Below are 14383 nucleotides of genomic sequence, written 5' to 3' on the forward strand. Positions count from 1 at the left end.
TTTATCCTTGACTTGCTTACAAATGCATTTAAATTTGTACCTGTAGTACCGGTTTTCCCACCTTTCATACTACTTAGAAAATTCTTACAGTTTCTTTTATAATGACCAATTTTACCACAGTAATAACATTTAACATTACTTTTATTAGTAAATTGCTTTTTACCTTTACCATAACTGCCGTTTTTTCCATCGGATCTGTTTTGAAATTTGGCTGGAAATGCACTCGATTTCTCTTGTTCACCAACTTCACCTTTGATCTGGATAACCCGTGATTCTTCAATCAACAATCGACTAGTTAAATTATTTATATTTTTACTTCCCGTTGGGACTGAATCCCAAGCACTGTAAAAATGATTATATTCTTTTGGTAATGTCATTAGTATTTTTGTCATAACCATGTTATCCGTAACTGGTTCACCCGCTACTCTCAGTTTCCTTCCTAAATTGACCAATTTAGAAATATGCGTCGACAAGTCATCTGTCGACTCCTTTGAATAACTGAAAAATTGTTGTTGAAGCAAATGTATACTTGCCTCAGACTTCTGCTCGTAAATACTCAGAAGTTTCTCCCACATTTCCAATGCAGTCTCACAGTTAATCAAATATTGTAATGGACCATCGTCCACTGAGGTAACTATTATTTTCTGACATTTACCGTCCGCTTTTTGCCAAGCGTTTGTCTGCCTTTGCCAACGTGCTTTGGCATCCTCGTCGGTTTCTCCTGCCGACTTCTTTATAGGTAGACTTGGTTTCGTCCATTCACCTGAAACTATCTCACCTACTTCCAAGGCATTTAAAATGACCTTCATCTGGAACTTCCATAACGACCAGTTTTCCGCACATAATTTTGTTATCTTCACCGTGTCTTCCATGACCGATGATTTCCCGTATACTTTCCTGTATAACAATTTATAACAAAACTTTACCTATGTACACTGTTCCGCCGTTTTCCGAAATCCAGGATATCTCCGACTGGTTGTAGTTTTCTGCGTTAATACAGATATAAAAATACTTCGATCACGAATCCACTAGACTGTATGTCTTGGTTATTGACTGGGCTAATGTCCTGGGCTATTGTCCTGGGCTATTGTCCTGGGCTATTGTCCTGGGCTATTGTCCTGGGCTATTGTTCTGGGCCCATAACCTGTTGAAAGTGGAGCTTGACGGACTAATGATGTTAGCATTAATATAATAAGTAATAACACGACAATATGATTATGTATAAGTATAATATATAATAACGTACAACTGGACAATTAAACTGTGACTATACGCACACACCGCGTACACTCGGTATGACGGCGTCTGCACAAGTGATTATTACATACATCAAAGGCCCTATTTATATGAACAATCGAGGCCATCCCGTATCCGTATATAATATAGAAAGCGATGGTAAAGGTGTTACACAGCTATATCGTAGCTGCATAAGTATCTATTAGAAAACGACACGCACGTGTGTTTACATGGTTTGAATACTAATATTAATTGTATATTTCAACAATTGCCATGTCATAAAATTAAAACATTTTAAGGCGCCCGGTGCCGATGCCATTTTGTCCTCAAAAATACACTCTGCGGGAATAACGATACCGCCTTGTAGAATCAACCAAATTTCATAATTTATTTTTTAATTGCTAGAGGGAAATATTCTACAGCCCGCATCGATCTCTGTTTTTCAATATTTTATTCTCAAACTTTATAATAAGTCTAAAAAATTACAGGATAAAAAGCATTTTTTTACAATTTTTATAATGCAACTATTTGAAATAAAATACAAAATCAGAGGGCTGTAAGAAGTCTTCTTCTTTCAGATAAAAAAATATTCATCAAAATCCGACAATTCTACAAAGCTTGAGAGTTATTCCCGTAAAGTCATTTTTTTCGATATAATACATCCTATCAACCCTCCCTAAATAGGTATCGGGTAGTAGATAAGTTGAAAAGTCTTATAATTGAGGAGGCAACTAAAATATAAAATTTTATTTTCAAATTTTAATGAATCGTGGAAAACTTGAAAAACTGGAACCGGGATCCTTAATGATGGTTTTTCCAAAATGTATTCGAATCACATAAGTGTTCTCAAATTTGACTTTTGTTATTTCCAGTAGGATGAAGTTTATTAATTAATTATTATCCGTGCAAGATAAGCATTTAAAATAGTACCGAAAAAAATTTTTAATAATCAGTTATATAACTATAGGTATCATACATTGTAAAATCAATGAAAACAAATCATTAAATAGTCTAAACAAAACTAGTTATTTTTTATAATAAACGTCATACAATTTGCATATTTTTAATTTACATGAATAAATGGTGGATATTTGTAGAAAATACAATATTATTAAAATGTATAAAAACAACGGCTCAACGAGCTTTAAAACATCTTATTATTGCTGTGATATTAACACTTTGTATTATTTTTTAATTATTTTGTTTTAGGTAAGAATTGTAGTTTTTCTTTGACTTCAAAATGTATTTTGTAAAACCTTTTAAGGTAAATAACTAAATTTTTATTTCTTGACAGTTGTTTTTATTTTATACAACTAGTAGTGATATTATGTCTTGATATATTTGACAGTTCAAACAATAATTTTTGTTTACATATAATAAAGCGTGATAAAAAATATTTGTATACGTTTTGGATTTACATAGGAGAAAATGAGGAAGCTTATTGGTTTAGCACGTTGAAGTATGTTTTTTTTCGGTTGGTAAAAAAGTGAGAAAATACTAAGTTATGGTGAAAAAGAAACGAGTATCTTTACATTTCAACCAAATATGGTTCATATCTAGGTTAGAAGATAGATCTATGCTATCGGTAATGTATTTTGGATCGATTATGGAAACTATGAACAGCATAAAGACGCACCTGGTGTAAAGAACCATTTATGACACTTTTTTGTATGAGCCGATTAGTTCGTTTGTATGTTTATAAATTATAGATAACCCTCACTAGTAGAGTCTATACTTATGAATAAAATACGGGGATTTTAATTAAATATAAACTAAATCTCTATTTATACAAATATGAACTTTATCTGTAATTTCAAAACATACAAACATCCTAAAAGCATATATAAAATTGTCTCTATATTCCTACAATAAGAACCTTAAAATGTATTTTTAAATACCGTGATATTAATATATTATTTTACGTTATTTTATGTAAGTACCAAAAAAATAATTTCAGTAAATTTCTACTAAGACTAGTATAATATAAAGTTGTGGCCATAAGGGAATCAAAAGTTGATATTCTTTAAACGAATCCAGTGAATGTAGAAGATGTTCAATTATTATTAGTTATATATAACTAACGAATATAACCTAAAGGCTTAAAAAAAACACCACAATCGTAGTAATATAATTGTTATGAAATATCCTAGACTCCAGATTTTTTAAATGTTTTAATTATTATTATGTTAATATTCATAAATTGTTAAATTTTCATCGGAATGCGTAAAAAGTGTTAACACATTCTCTGCATTATTTAAGCTCGAGTCGACCCCAAACAACAGCTCCTGATCCTCATAAATTGAGTTTCATATTATTGTGTGTAGACAAATGTGTACATATTAATAAAGATGCTCGATGTTTTATCATAAATAAATAGGCGCAATGAACGCCTTTAAGGGGATTCCATACCGTGATTTTCTGTTTTTGTCTAACACACGCGCGACATAGGATTTTTGACGGATTCTTGGCCAAACATATCAATAATTGATCTAATGAAGTGATGAGAATTCTGAAAACAGATTTGTACTTGAAATCGACTTTCCCACAATTTTGATTTTTTGATTTTAGCTTCTCCAAAAATTGAAATACAAAAATGTTTAAATACTCTTTTTTAATATGACGTTTTCTGGAATTTGGGAGATAATTTCAAAAATGTGGGAAAATCGATTTCAAGTAGACTTGACGAAGAATTCAAATCTGTTTTCAGAATTCTTATCGCTTCAATAGATCAATTGGAATGTTTGGCAAAAAACACGTCTAAAATACTATGTTGCGCGTGTGTTAGACAAAAACAGAAAATCACGGTATCGAATCCCCTTAACCAAACAGACTAGGTTCCTATTTACAATATTATTGTCGTAATCATATTATTATAACGTTGATTTTTATTTTTCTGGAGGCCACCACATACATATCCATGCATCTAAAACGATGCGTGATCAGTATAAATACATCACGTACCGTACTGTATAAAGTACGTGAATAAATTGATGGTACCATTTATATAACAGTTACAATCATCGCGGTTATTTTACGTATTATGTATACATTTTTTTTTATCGTGTATCATTTTTATTATAAGTACCTCTTGTTATACATATTTTCAAACCTATATTTCCACACTCATACAAAAAAACACGCGTATATTACAATATAATAATATATTCTCAGATAGTATTATGCTATCTCGTAGTCGATCTCGAGCTCATTAATAATATTGTGTTCTGTTTGGCGATAAAAAGCAAAACATTTATTATAAATATGCGCCGATCTGTTAGGAAAATACCTATAATAGTTCTTTCGTTGGGATATAATATTTCCTCCCCATGGACAAATATTGCAAACTTTATTAAAATTATTATATAACTAGCCGACCCGTCACAGCTTCGCCCGTGATTGGTTGTTTATTTTGCCTTCGGACCATGATATGTAGAATTTTTTATTCAAATATTATTGTTTAATGTGATCGGCAAGTAAATATAAAAAACGGTTAATGAAAACGGATTGAAATTTTTCTAGCGTTATAAATGATAAAAATAAATACAGATAAAAAAGAAATAATTTATGGTTGATAAAGAATTTGATTGAAGTTGATGAAGAAAAAAAAACAATTAAAATAAGAATTTTATAAGACTTCTGAGTATATGATGTTTTTTGTTATATTTCCTGTTGAAATTAAAATCATAAGATGATTCGGGTCTCCAGTTCGAGAAAATGCCACGTATAATTGCCCATGTGAAAAGCACTCTGTACGAAGATCTACGCCAACGTACTTGAATGTTTGACCTTGTGCTTTGTTTATGGTAATCGCAAAAGAAACTTTAACCGGGAATTGAAGCCGTTTGAAAGAAAACGGCAAGTCAGAGGGAATCATGGGAATTCTTGGAATAAATGCAATTTCTCCTTTCGCTGGCCCTGTAAGAATTACGGCTTCTATAATATTATTTCGCAACGATTTTATTTGTAATTGTGTATCGTTACATAAGTTCGGTGGTTGAAGATTACGTAATAATGTTATTGGAGCACCAATTTTTAATTTTAGTTTATGAGGAGGAAATCCCGAAGGAGAAAGAGAATTAAGAAATTCTTGTGGATAATGAATAGCATCATCTGTTGATGTAACTGTATCAATAGATAGACATTCACGTGAGTGTCCATCGAATTTTAGAAGGATGATATCATTAATTTCTTCTGCTGTTACATTTCTTGGAGAGATAATAGCTCTTTCACATAACCACTGATAAGATTTATTGGACAGATTAAAAATGTCAGGATAAACTGTAGAAATCAACTCTTCCACGTTATTGACCACCCGTCCAATCGTGTGATCGACAGAAATGTAACCATTTTCATTTTCTAAAGTTCCATTTCCAATTTTCAACAACTGTGCTGGAAAAATATCGTCCCCTCCGCATAAATAAACTCTCATGTTTGTTCGCAAATAAAGTTTTTCAACATAGTTCCATATAGGGGAAGATTTTAAGCAAGCATTAATGACATCAGCTCGAGTACCTTTAGGGATTACTGGTAAGGTTTGACGGAAATCACCAGCGAAAACAAATGTTATGCCACCCATAAACTTATTATTACACCTAAGATCTTTTAATGTTCGATCAATTGCTTCGATATGTGATCTGTGACTCATTGTACACTCATCCCACTCAACGAATGAGGTTTCTTGAAGAATTTTTCCAAGAGGGCCATTTTTACGAATCGGACAAACGTATTCTGTATCAAATAATACATTTAACGGTAACTTGAAAGTCGAGTGAGCAGTTCTGCCGCCACTAAGGAGAGTTGCTGCTATACCAGATGAAGCTACTGCTAATGCAACTTTACCTGAGGATCTAATTTGAGCCAACAACAAATTAATTAGGAATTTTTTTCCTGTACCACCCGGAGCATCTAAAAAAAAAACTCTTCCTTGATGATTCATTACGCTTTCTGTAATAACATTAAAAGCATATTTTTGATCATTTACTAATTTTGGTAAATTGATTTCTACAAATTCTTGTAATCGGTTATTATCGTAAGAACGCAAAATTGAGAATTCAAAAGGATCAGATGCATTTTCATTTCGAACAGGTGAGTTCATTTCAAATTCAGTTAAATATTTTTCAGACAGACAAACAACTTTATCTTCTATTTCAATCAAACCTCTATTAAATATTTCATCAGAAAAAGTAAATTGCAAGTCATTTAATCGAGTGCGCTCTGTATGAAGAATATCTTCACAAAAATCATTTCTGAACTGTTCCCACAAAGATTGAGGTTCAGACGGTTGGCAGAAAACTATGATTATTGCGAATAATTCTCTTAATTTTGAAGGACTTTCTGAAAGAGTTGCCTCCGCTAGAGTATTTTTCCATTGCTCGTCATTTTCTAAAAGCCCAAGAGCAAAACAGGTAGCTTTAAAAGTCGCGTGAATGACTCCATCAAAGGCCTTCAAGCTTTCAAATGAAGTAGGACCTTGTACATAATTTAGTAACAATCTTAAATGGAAGCACTCACTTTGATTTGGGTGAATCGTGTAAATTCTACCAATGGCAGTGTCCATTTTTATTCCTGGCCAACCTGGAACATTTTTTCCCCGTCTTCTCTTTAACCAGCCTCTGCTATTATCCCAGGTGTAATAAGAAGGAACTTCATGATAGAACAGTGTTTTCGCAAAATTATCATGTGAACACAGTTCAAAAAATGCAGTTAGTGTCGTTTTTCTTGGATTTTCAATAACTTGATGAAGATTATTAGCATTAAAGAAAACACGCTGTCCATTTTCTAGATGAACAGCCAAGTGCTGAACTGTCGGATCTCTATCATGGATTTCAAAATTGAAAATTCTCCAAAACGCTTCAGAAGTACATATATATCGACCATTCAAATAATTTGTAATCGCATCGTTTTTACGATTAACAGAAAAAGTAGCTCTATCTGATCCTTTATTAATATATTTACATATGTATTTTATCGCTTTAACCGAATGACAGTATTCTACGTTAATATGCGCATTAAAGCACCTAGATAGTATATAGTATAGCACTGGACAATACGGTACAACAGAGATTATAACAGGTAGTAAAAAAAAATCTGAGTTGCGGTCGGGATCAAAACAGGTTAAATATCAAAATATGTAGAAATCCTAGTTGCGGTAAAAAAATATGATTAATAATTATTATGTTTTAAATATTGTCATAGTTACATATTATTATGCTAAATACAAAAATAAAACGGTCAAAATACGTAACGCACAATATAGGTACAATTGTTTTTAATTTTTTATGAACTTTTATGAACTTTTTTACTGACAAAAGTGGTACTATAACCTTCAGCAGAGTTTCGGGTTTCAGCCAAAAAAAATTTCAGCCAAATCGGTCCAGTAGTTTTCTCGGTTAGCGCGGTCGAAGAAAAACCCTTACAATTTTATATATAGTATAGATTTTGTTGCGCCCACATTATTTTTTTACATTAAAAACTCGATTTTGTCACCATATTGTTCACATTTGAGATTATAATATCCCACATATATTTGCATAAATATAAATCTAATATAACTATTATACATTTATAATAATTGTGTATGTAGTCTGCTGCAAATGTATTTACTTAATTAGCACTAGTTAAGGTAATCCTTTATTTGTTTTGGTTAATATACGACAACCGACGGATACATAATTAAACAATTTTTAAACGAGTATTAGAAAAAATGTATTTTTGATTGTTGGAAAATTATTTTAATAACTAAATTCGTGAATATTGATTTGGTACATATCGCAGTCATATTTTGTTTGGTTTTTCGTTTTTGTAACGATGATAATATAATCTAAGTCCCTCTAACTAAATAATAACATAATATGAGCTATTTAAGATTTATATTTATTAAGGGAAGCGACATATATATATATTATCATTCCCTTATTGATATATACGTAGCGTACCTATATCGGCTATATCGTATATGATATATGACGTATACAGGATGATTCACCGAGCACGTCCACCCCCGTTTTCTCAATAATAATGAGTTTATTCAAATTCTGATTTTTTGATTCTCTAAATACAAACAGGTATACAAATGGACAGTATTCTTAATTATTTTGATTATTATCCAATTTAAAGTATATCCTGTGGTGGTACAAACTTATTATTTTTAAATGAGAAGCTACCGCTTTTTCCAAAAAGTTGTTAAGAAAATGACTACTTAAAATGTTGATGCATCCAAATCGAAATTCGAACAAGTAATTTCTGATTTAGGTACCTTATCAACTTTATATACTGAGGATATGATAGTCCTTAATAATGGTATCATATAAAATAAAGAATTGATTTAATAACAAATATATTTTAGTCTAGTATTTTTTTACTCGGACAATCTTACCCCATATCTCTAATATATATTATGTTCATGAACTATTATTTTTTCAACTATAGTTCTTAGTACTTAATATTCCATAATTCAGAAAATATTTTTATTTGTAAATATCAACATTTAAAAATAATATTTTTTTTTCAATAATTAAAATACAATGCAAAAGTTGGCTTACATTTGAAAAAAAAAAGTTGGTTTCGGCATATGAAATTCCTTAAATTGCATAAAAAATCTTAATATTTGAAAATATTGTTGTTATGTTGTTATGTATATACAGTTAAGTACATACAATAGTTACAAATAATAGAATTATAATAAATGTATTATTTAATAAAAAAACTATGGACGAGCATGCTTGATACCCAGTAAATATGCTTAGTATTTTTGCTGACATTGTTTGGTACAAGCTAGCTTCTTTATGGACGTTATATAACTATGATTATCGATATTTATTAATTGTTTTTTTTACTTTGTTTTCTGATTACAGGGTAATAAAGTAGCACTAAAAACTTTAAAGAGATCACGCTTGGAGTTGACGCGTCCTCGGCTACTGGAATTGAAAAGGGTATGTATATGACTTATAATTCAACACAAGTGTGTGTGAATGTGTATTTTAGCTTATTATATTATAATAAATATATTATATAAATATTATAATACATATGGATATTTGAATGTTTGATGTTTATATACACATGAAGTGACCCTCATGGTGTATAATTAATTTTAATATCCTGTACTCATGTGGGTATGTTTTTAATACAGCATTTTGCTAATGTAATGGGTACGTTCTTAGTGTTAATTCATCTCATATTTTCATCCGTAACCTAAATTACATACTATAATATTATGTGTATAAAAATGTCTATATAGTGAAAATATGAGATATATAGTTGACAATATAAAATAAAATAATAAATAAGTAACTTACATTAGATCAAAACGGTATGAACAATATTATAATAATAATATGTACCTATAATGTATATCGTAAATAGTTCTAGTAGCTTATACATATTGGGAAGCTAGTTTCCAGAAAATAGAAGGAAAGCATTGCAACAGGAGAGTATGTATGTATTATTATTTTGTAAAACGACGTACGTTAGTGCAGGTCAATGTAAGAAGAAAATGAGAAAGAGGGAGGGAGAAAATCAAAAACAATGGGTTTGAAATCATCAAAAAACCAATTAGATAATAGTGAGATCTAACGGAGTAATTGGGATGGATTGGGAAAATGATGTAATGATTTTGATACGAATTTTGGTAAAGCATGGGAGATAATACTAATGGTTAAGTTCTGAGTTTACGAAATGCTGTATAATCAATAATCATATATATATATATAATATATATTAGAGTATGCCGTAAACACATAGGTAGTACAGGTAGGTTATATATAGTATGTTATTAGATTGAGTCATTCGATTTATGATTAATAGCATTTTAAGTCTTTGTAAAGTAAAGCAATAGTATTTCATATTTACACGAAATTGCAACGAGTTCAAAATGGATCGGAGTTGTGTTTAATCTAGAATTATTTTTAAAGGGGGAGCGTATAATAATATAGAGCTATAGGATCACAGTAGATTTAATTTAGATTTATTTGTTGTATTGTAATAGTTATTATTTTTATAATTATTTTGTGTGTCGTTTCATACAACTAAATAATGTCGTTGTATCGACTTTTGATTGATAATATGTACCTATAGATTTCTTAAAATACATCTTTTTATTTTTTACTTTCTGATTCTTTAAATGGTAATAGGTTACTCATGGATCAGCGTTAAATAAAATAATAGAACAAAAATAATAGAATATTTAATAATAGGACAGGCGAGAGTTTATGCTTGTAGTGGAATTTTTTACTGGCTTTTACTTTATATTTCATAAGTTAAGACTTTTAAAGCAACGGAAAATTTTGAACTTGCTATTGAGTAATTATCAGTGTACTGCTTTCCACTGATCAGTAAATCTAATCAGTTTCTGATTAAACTCATAAAAAGGAAACGTATTCCATATATGATATAAAATGTACTCGTTTTATAATTCGTTTTAAAATAATTGTATCTTATATATTGTATCTCTATATACCTAAATACCTTTATTTTTTACTACAAAAAAGTACTATCTTGCAAGGATAAACGTGGTACTTACGCAAGTACGTTGTATAGGTGTCGAGGTGTATTATTCAACAATAAAAATGCTATAAAAAAAAATTAATGTTTAATTTCAGTTGAAAGATTTACATCATGACCATTTAGTGCGATTTTATGGAGCATGCATAGAGCCCAATTACTGTTGTCTACTGACCGAGTATTGTCCCAAAGGAAGTTTACAGGACATTCTCGAAAATGAACAGTTTAAACTGGATTGGATGTTCCGGTACAGTCTGATGCACGACATTGTCAAAGTAATTATAACTATCTACTTTATTTTTATTTGTAATTTTTATTGTTTATTTATTTATATTATTTTCTATACTTCAGTTACCGCAGAGAACGGAAAAAATTCTCTGAAACGGATAACATTACATAACTATAATTATAACAACGGCGTATACTAAAATAAAATCACTGATTTGTAGGAGAACAACGTGAGCAATATTATTTTGTATGCTGCAGATGCATGCGTGCCGTTTGTGATTTAAGAACACGATACAACAATTAGTACAAAATATAGCTAGAAATAGACACCACACTAGCGCAGTGATAATATATTATTGATCTCGAGTCTTGCCAGTGCGTGGTGTTAGACCGCAATTAATTTCATATATAATGATTTGTTGACCGCATCATTATTTTGTAGTCTGTTTTTACAATATTCGTGTTTGTGCGCGATAGTATATACGCTGTAAAATAAAATATGGAAAAAAAAACAATAAAAATAATAATAATGATAACTGATAAGATCTCTTTGTATGCGTATCGTGTTTCATATAAAGTCAACTTGGGTCGAAAACAGTTTTCAATTACGATTTATGTTTGTTAAACATAATCCGTAAAACAGTGTTTTGTGTACTTTTTTTTGTTATATAAATATTTTTAGATATTTTTACAGACTATGTTTAATATCATATTTTTTTCTTTATAGTACACCCAAGGGTTTTCATTATAACCTTAGATGGTTGATTTTTTTATGTTTTCGTACAATATTTTCTAAAAGATACTTGATACAGAAAAGAGAAATATCTGGAGTTTTATATACGTACATATATTTCTTGTGAATTCTTGTGGTTATGGTTTTGAAGATAGGGATAGGTATAGTATTTTATGAAATGTATAAATTGCATGAATAAAATAAAATTAATAAGCTTAATATCTCTTAAATTTGTATAGATACATTGACAAATTAAAGCCAAAAACATGACATTATATTCACTTAATTGATTCAATAGCATGTAGGGCCTGAAAATAATAATTGAGGTATTCCTAAAATATTTTAGTTTGTCTAGTTAAAATACAAATGTATTATTGGTATAATATGTTAGATTTATTATAATGATTTATACACGATACAACAATTATTTTATATAGTCTATACATCCAATAATAATAATAGCTGCTTTACAAAATCTAAATACTGAATTCGACTTACACTTAACTATTTGTGTTATAATGTTTGACACAAACAAAAAAAACGTTTAAAAAAAAAATGTTATTTGAGTTTTAATTGACTCAAAATTGTATTGACAGTTTTATAAACTAATAACTCAGTGATACTAACAGTATTGTTTATTTGTACACGGATAAAATTATTTTTAAATTTTTTTTCAGGGAATGTGCTATTTACATAGTAGCGAACTCCGTTCTCACGGGGGTCTCAAATCTAGCAACTGTGTGGTTGATAGCAGATTTGTTCTTAAAATTGCCGACTTTGGTCTTAGAAGTCTTCGAAACAACCATACAAATGAATCGAATAGCGACAGTGATTCTTACGCATACTGGAAAGGTTTGTGCAATTATTATTTTTATATTTTACAAGTAGGCCCCATCAAAAATATTAATACCTTTGGTATGAAGTATGGACTTTTTATGTTTATGATGAAATAACGTATAAATGTGTTAGAAAAGCCAACAAAAGAATTCAAATTTAAATGCCATTCATATATTATAATATGTATGTTAACATAATTCTGATTTATTTATCAGGAAAAGTCGATGACATTTACTTGGTAAATGGTCGCACGTGCACTGAAAATATACTGTATTGATAAATATTTGGCACCAAATTATTATTATACATTTTTTATTTTAACGAGAAATAGGCTATTACAGCTATTTTGTTACACTTATTTGTTCTATGGTTTTTAAAAATGTACTAAACCTTGTTATAATTTGTTTTCTTAACTGAAAAAATAAGTATAGTTAGTTAATTATTAATTACTTGCATGTATCCATATGAGTTTGCATTGTTTATTATATACAAAATTATGTATTTAAATTTACCTTAATTATTAGTTCTTACTAATTAACAAATTATTTTTTGAAGCTGTTCTTTCCAATGTTTCAGACAGATATTGATATATTTTTTTATTTAGAATTTTACATTTAAATAATTATGTTGCTCTTATAAAAACTCGTAATTCAGTAAATAATAAATATAAAGTAATTTTGAGTATACATTTATTTTCCAGAAAATAATTTAACATTTTAAATAATAAAACTAATTTTTAATTGATATATTTAATTCTAGCTATAAGTGGAATTTTTTGATATTTGTACAATGATATTTGTGATAAAAAATTTGAAACCATAAAGTAGTCTATTCTTTGCGTTCAATACGTTGCAAGATAATTTTTTTTTAAATTAAATAAACGAAACAATAATAGTACTTGATTATCTTAACATTTTTATTCTTAGCTTAATATAATTTAATATAATGGAGGGTATTATTACTAACTCCCTCACAATGATGTATATCAATTTTGATCTGTGATAAATTTATTGAGGTTTTTATACGGATTTCCGTTATGGGTAAATACATTTTCATAAGAACGATAAAGAAAAAGATCTATGCCTTTTTGGAGCCATAAAAATTTGAAACGTTCCCTTGTGCAATATCCGGTACTGGGATCACAGGCCATATAACGACATGGGTCTGAAAAACCGTTGTGGAATTGCTCTATCAGTATTTTCCGTCACATATTAATGAATAAAAATTAGTGCTATCTGTGCCAAGTGATACATTTTTCTTTTTCTTATTAACCTGGGGCCATTTAATATGACTATTATTAGCACAATGCTGTGTGTTAAACAGTGGCGGTTCTGGTAGTATTTTTTTGGTGAGGCAACCTATGTATCACCCCCCCCCCCCCACCATACAAAATTAGAATTCACAATAAATCTAATTTAAAAACATAAAAAAAATCCACACAGACTTCACTTTACCCAACAACAAACATGGCCAACAAAACAATTTTTGTATATAATGACTCCCGCATAACCAAGTGTTGTTGATAAAAATTTGGATTAAATGACCTACAGAATACCTTACTTAGTTTCTTGTCAGGAGCCAAAGCTGACAAAATCGGAATAGGCTTACCCACTTTTACTAAATCATTTTTACTATCAGAATTCCATCGTCAAAACGGCGTCTCCAACAACATAACTACCACGTCTGTCACTGGATACGTCATAACTCCAACAGTAATTAATTTAATAATGTTTATTACAAAAAACTGCAGCACTCGCACATATATTTTAACGTAGACGTTAAGACGAACCGGAATCACCGAAAAAGTGTAAGACACAAGCGACCATTCGTACAAGACGTCAAGACAGA

The 14383-nt window shown here is 29.8% G+C and overlaps 1 protein-coding gene across 1 annotated transcript in view; it reads left to right on the plus strand.

Moving 5' to 3' along the window:
* The window catches only part of LOC132945825 (atrial natriuretic peptide receptor 1-like), a 340723-nt gene that overhangs the window by 181573 nt on the left and 144767 nt on the right, over positions 1-14383 (plus strand). Inside the window, 3 exon segments of the mRNA XM_061015608.1 lie at positions 9090-9167; positions 10836-11012; positions 12376-12550. Coding sequence (XP_060871591.1) covers positions 9090-9167; positions 10836-11012; positions 12376-12550 — 430 coding nt within the window.

The sequence above is a fragment of the Metopolophium dirhodum genome, chromosome 5, assembly GCF_019925205.1.
Source record: "Metopolophium dirhodum isolate CAU chromosome 5, ASM1992520v1, whole genome shotgun sequence".
In the NCBI taxonomy this organism is placed as follows: Eukaryota; Metazoa; Arthropoda; class Insecta; order Hemiptera; family Aphididae; genus Metopolophium; species Metopolophium dirhodum.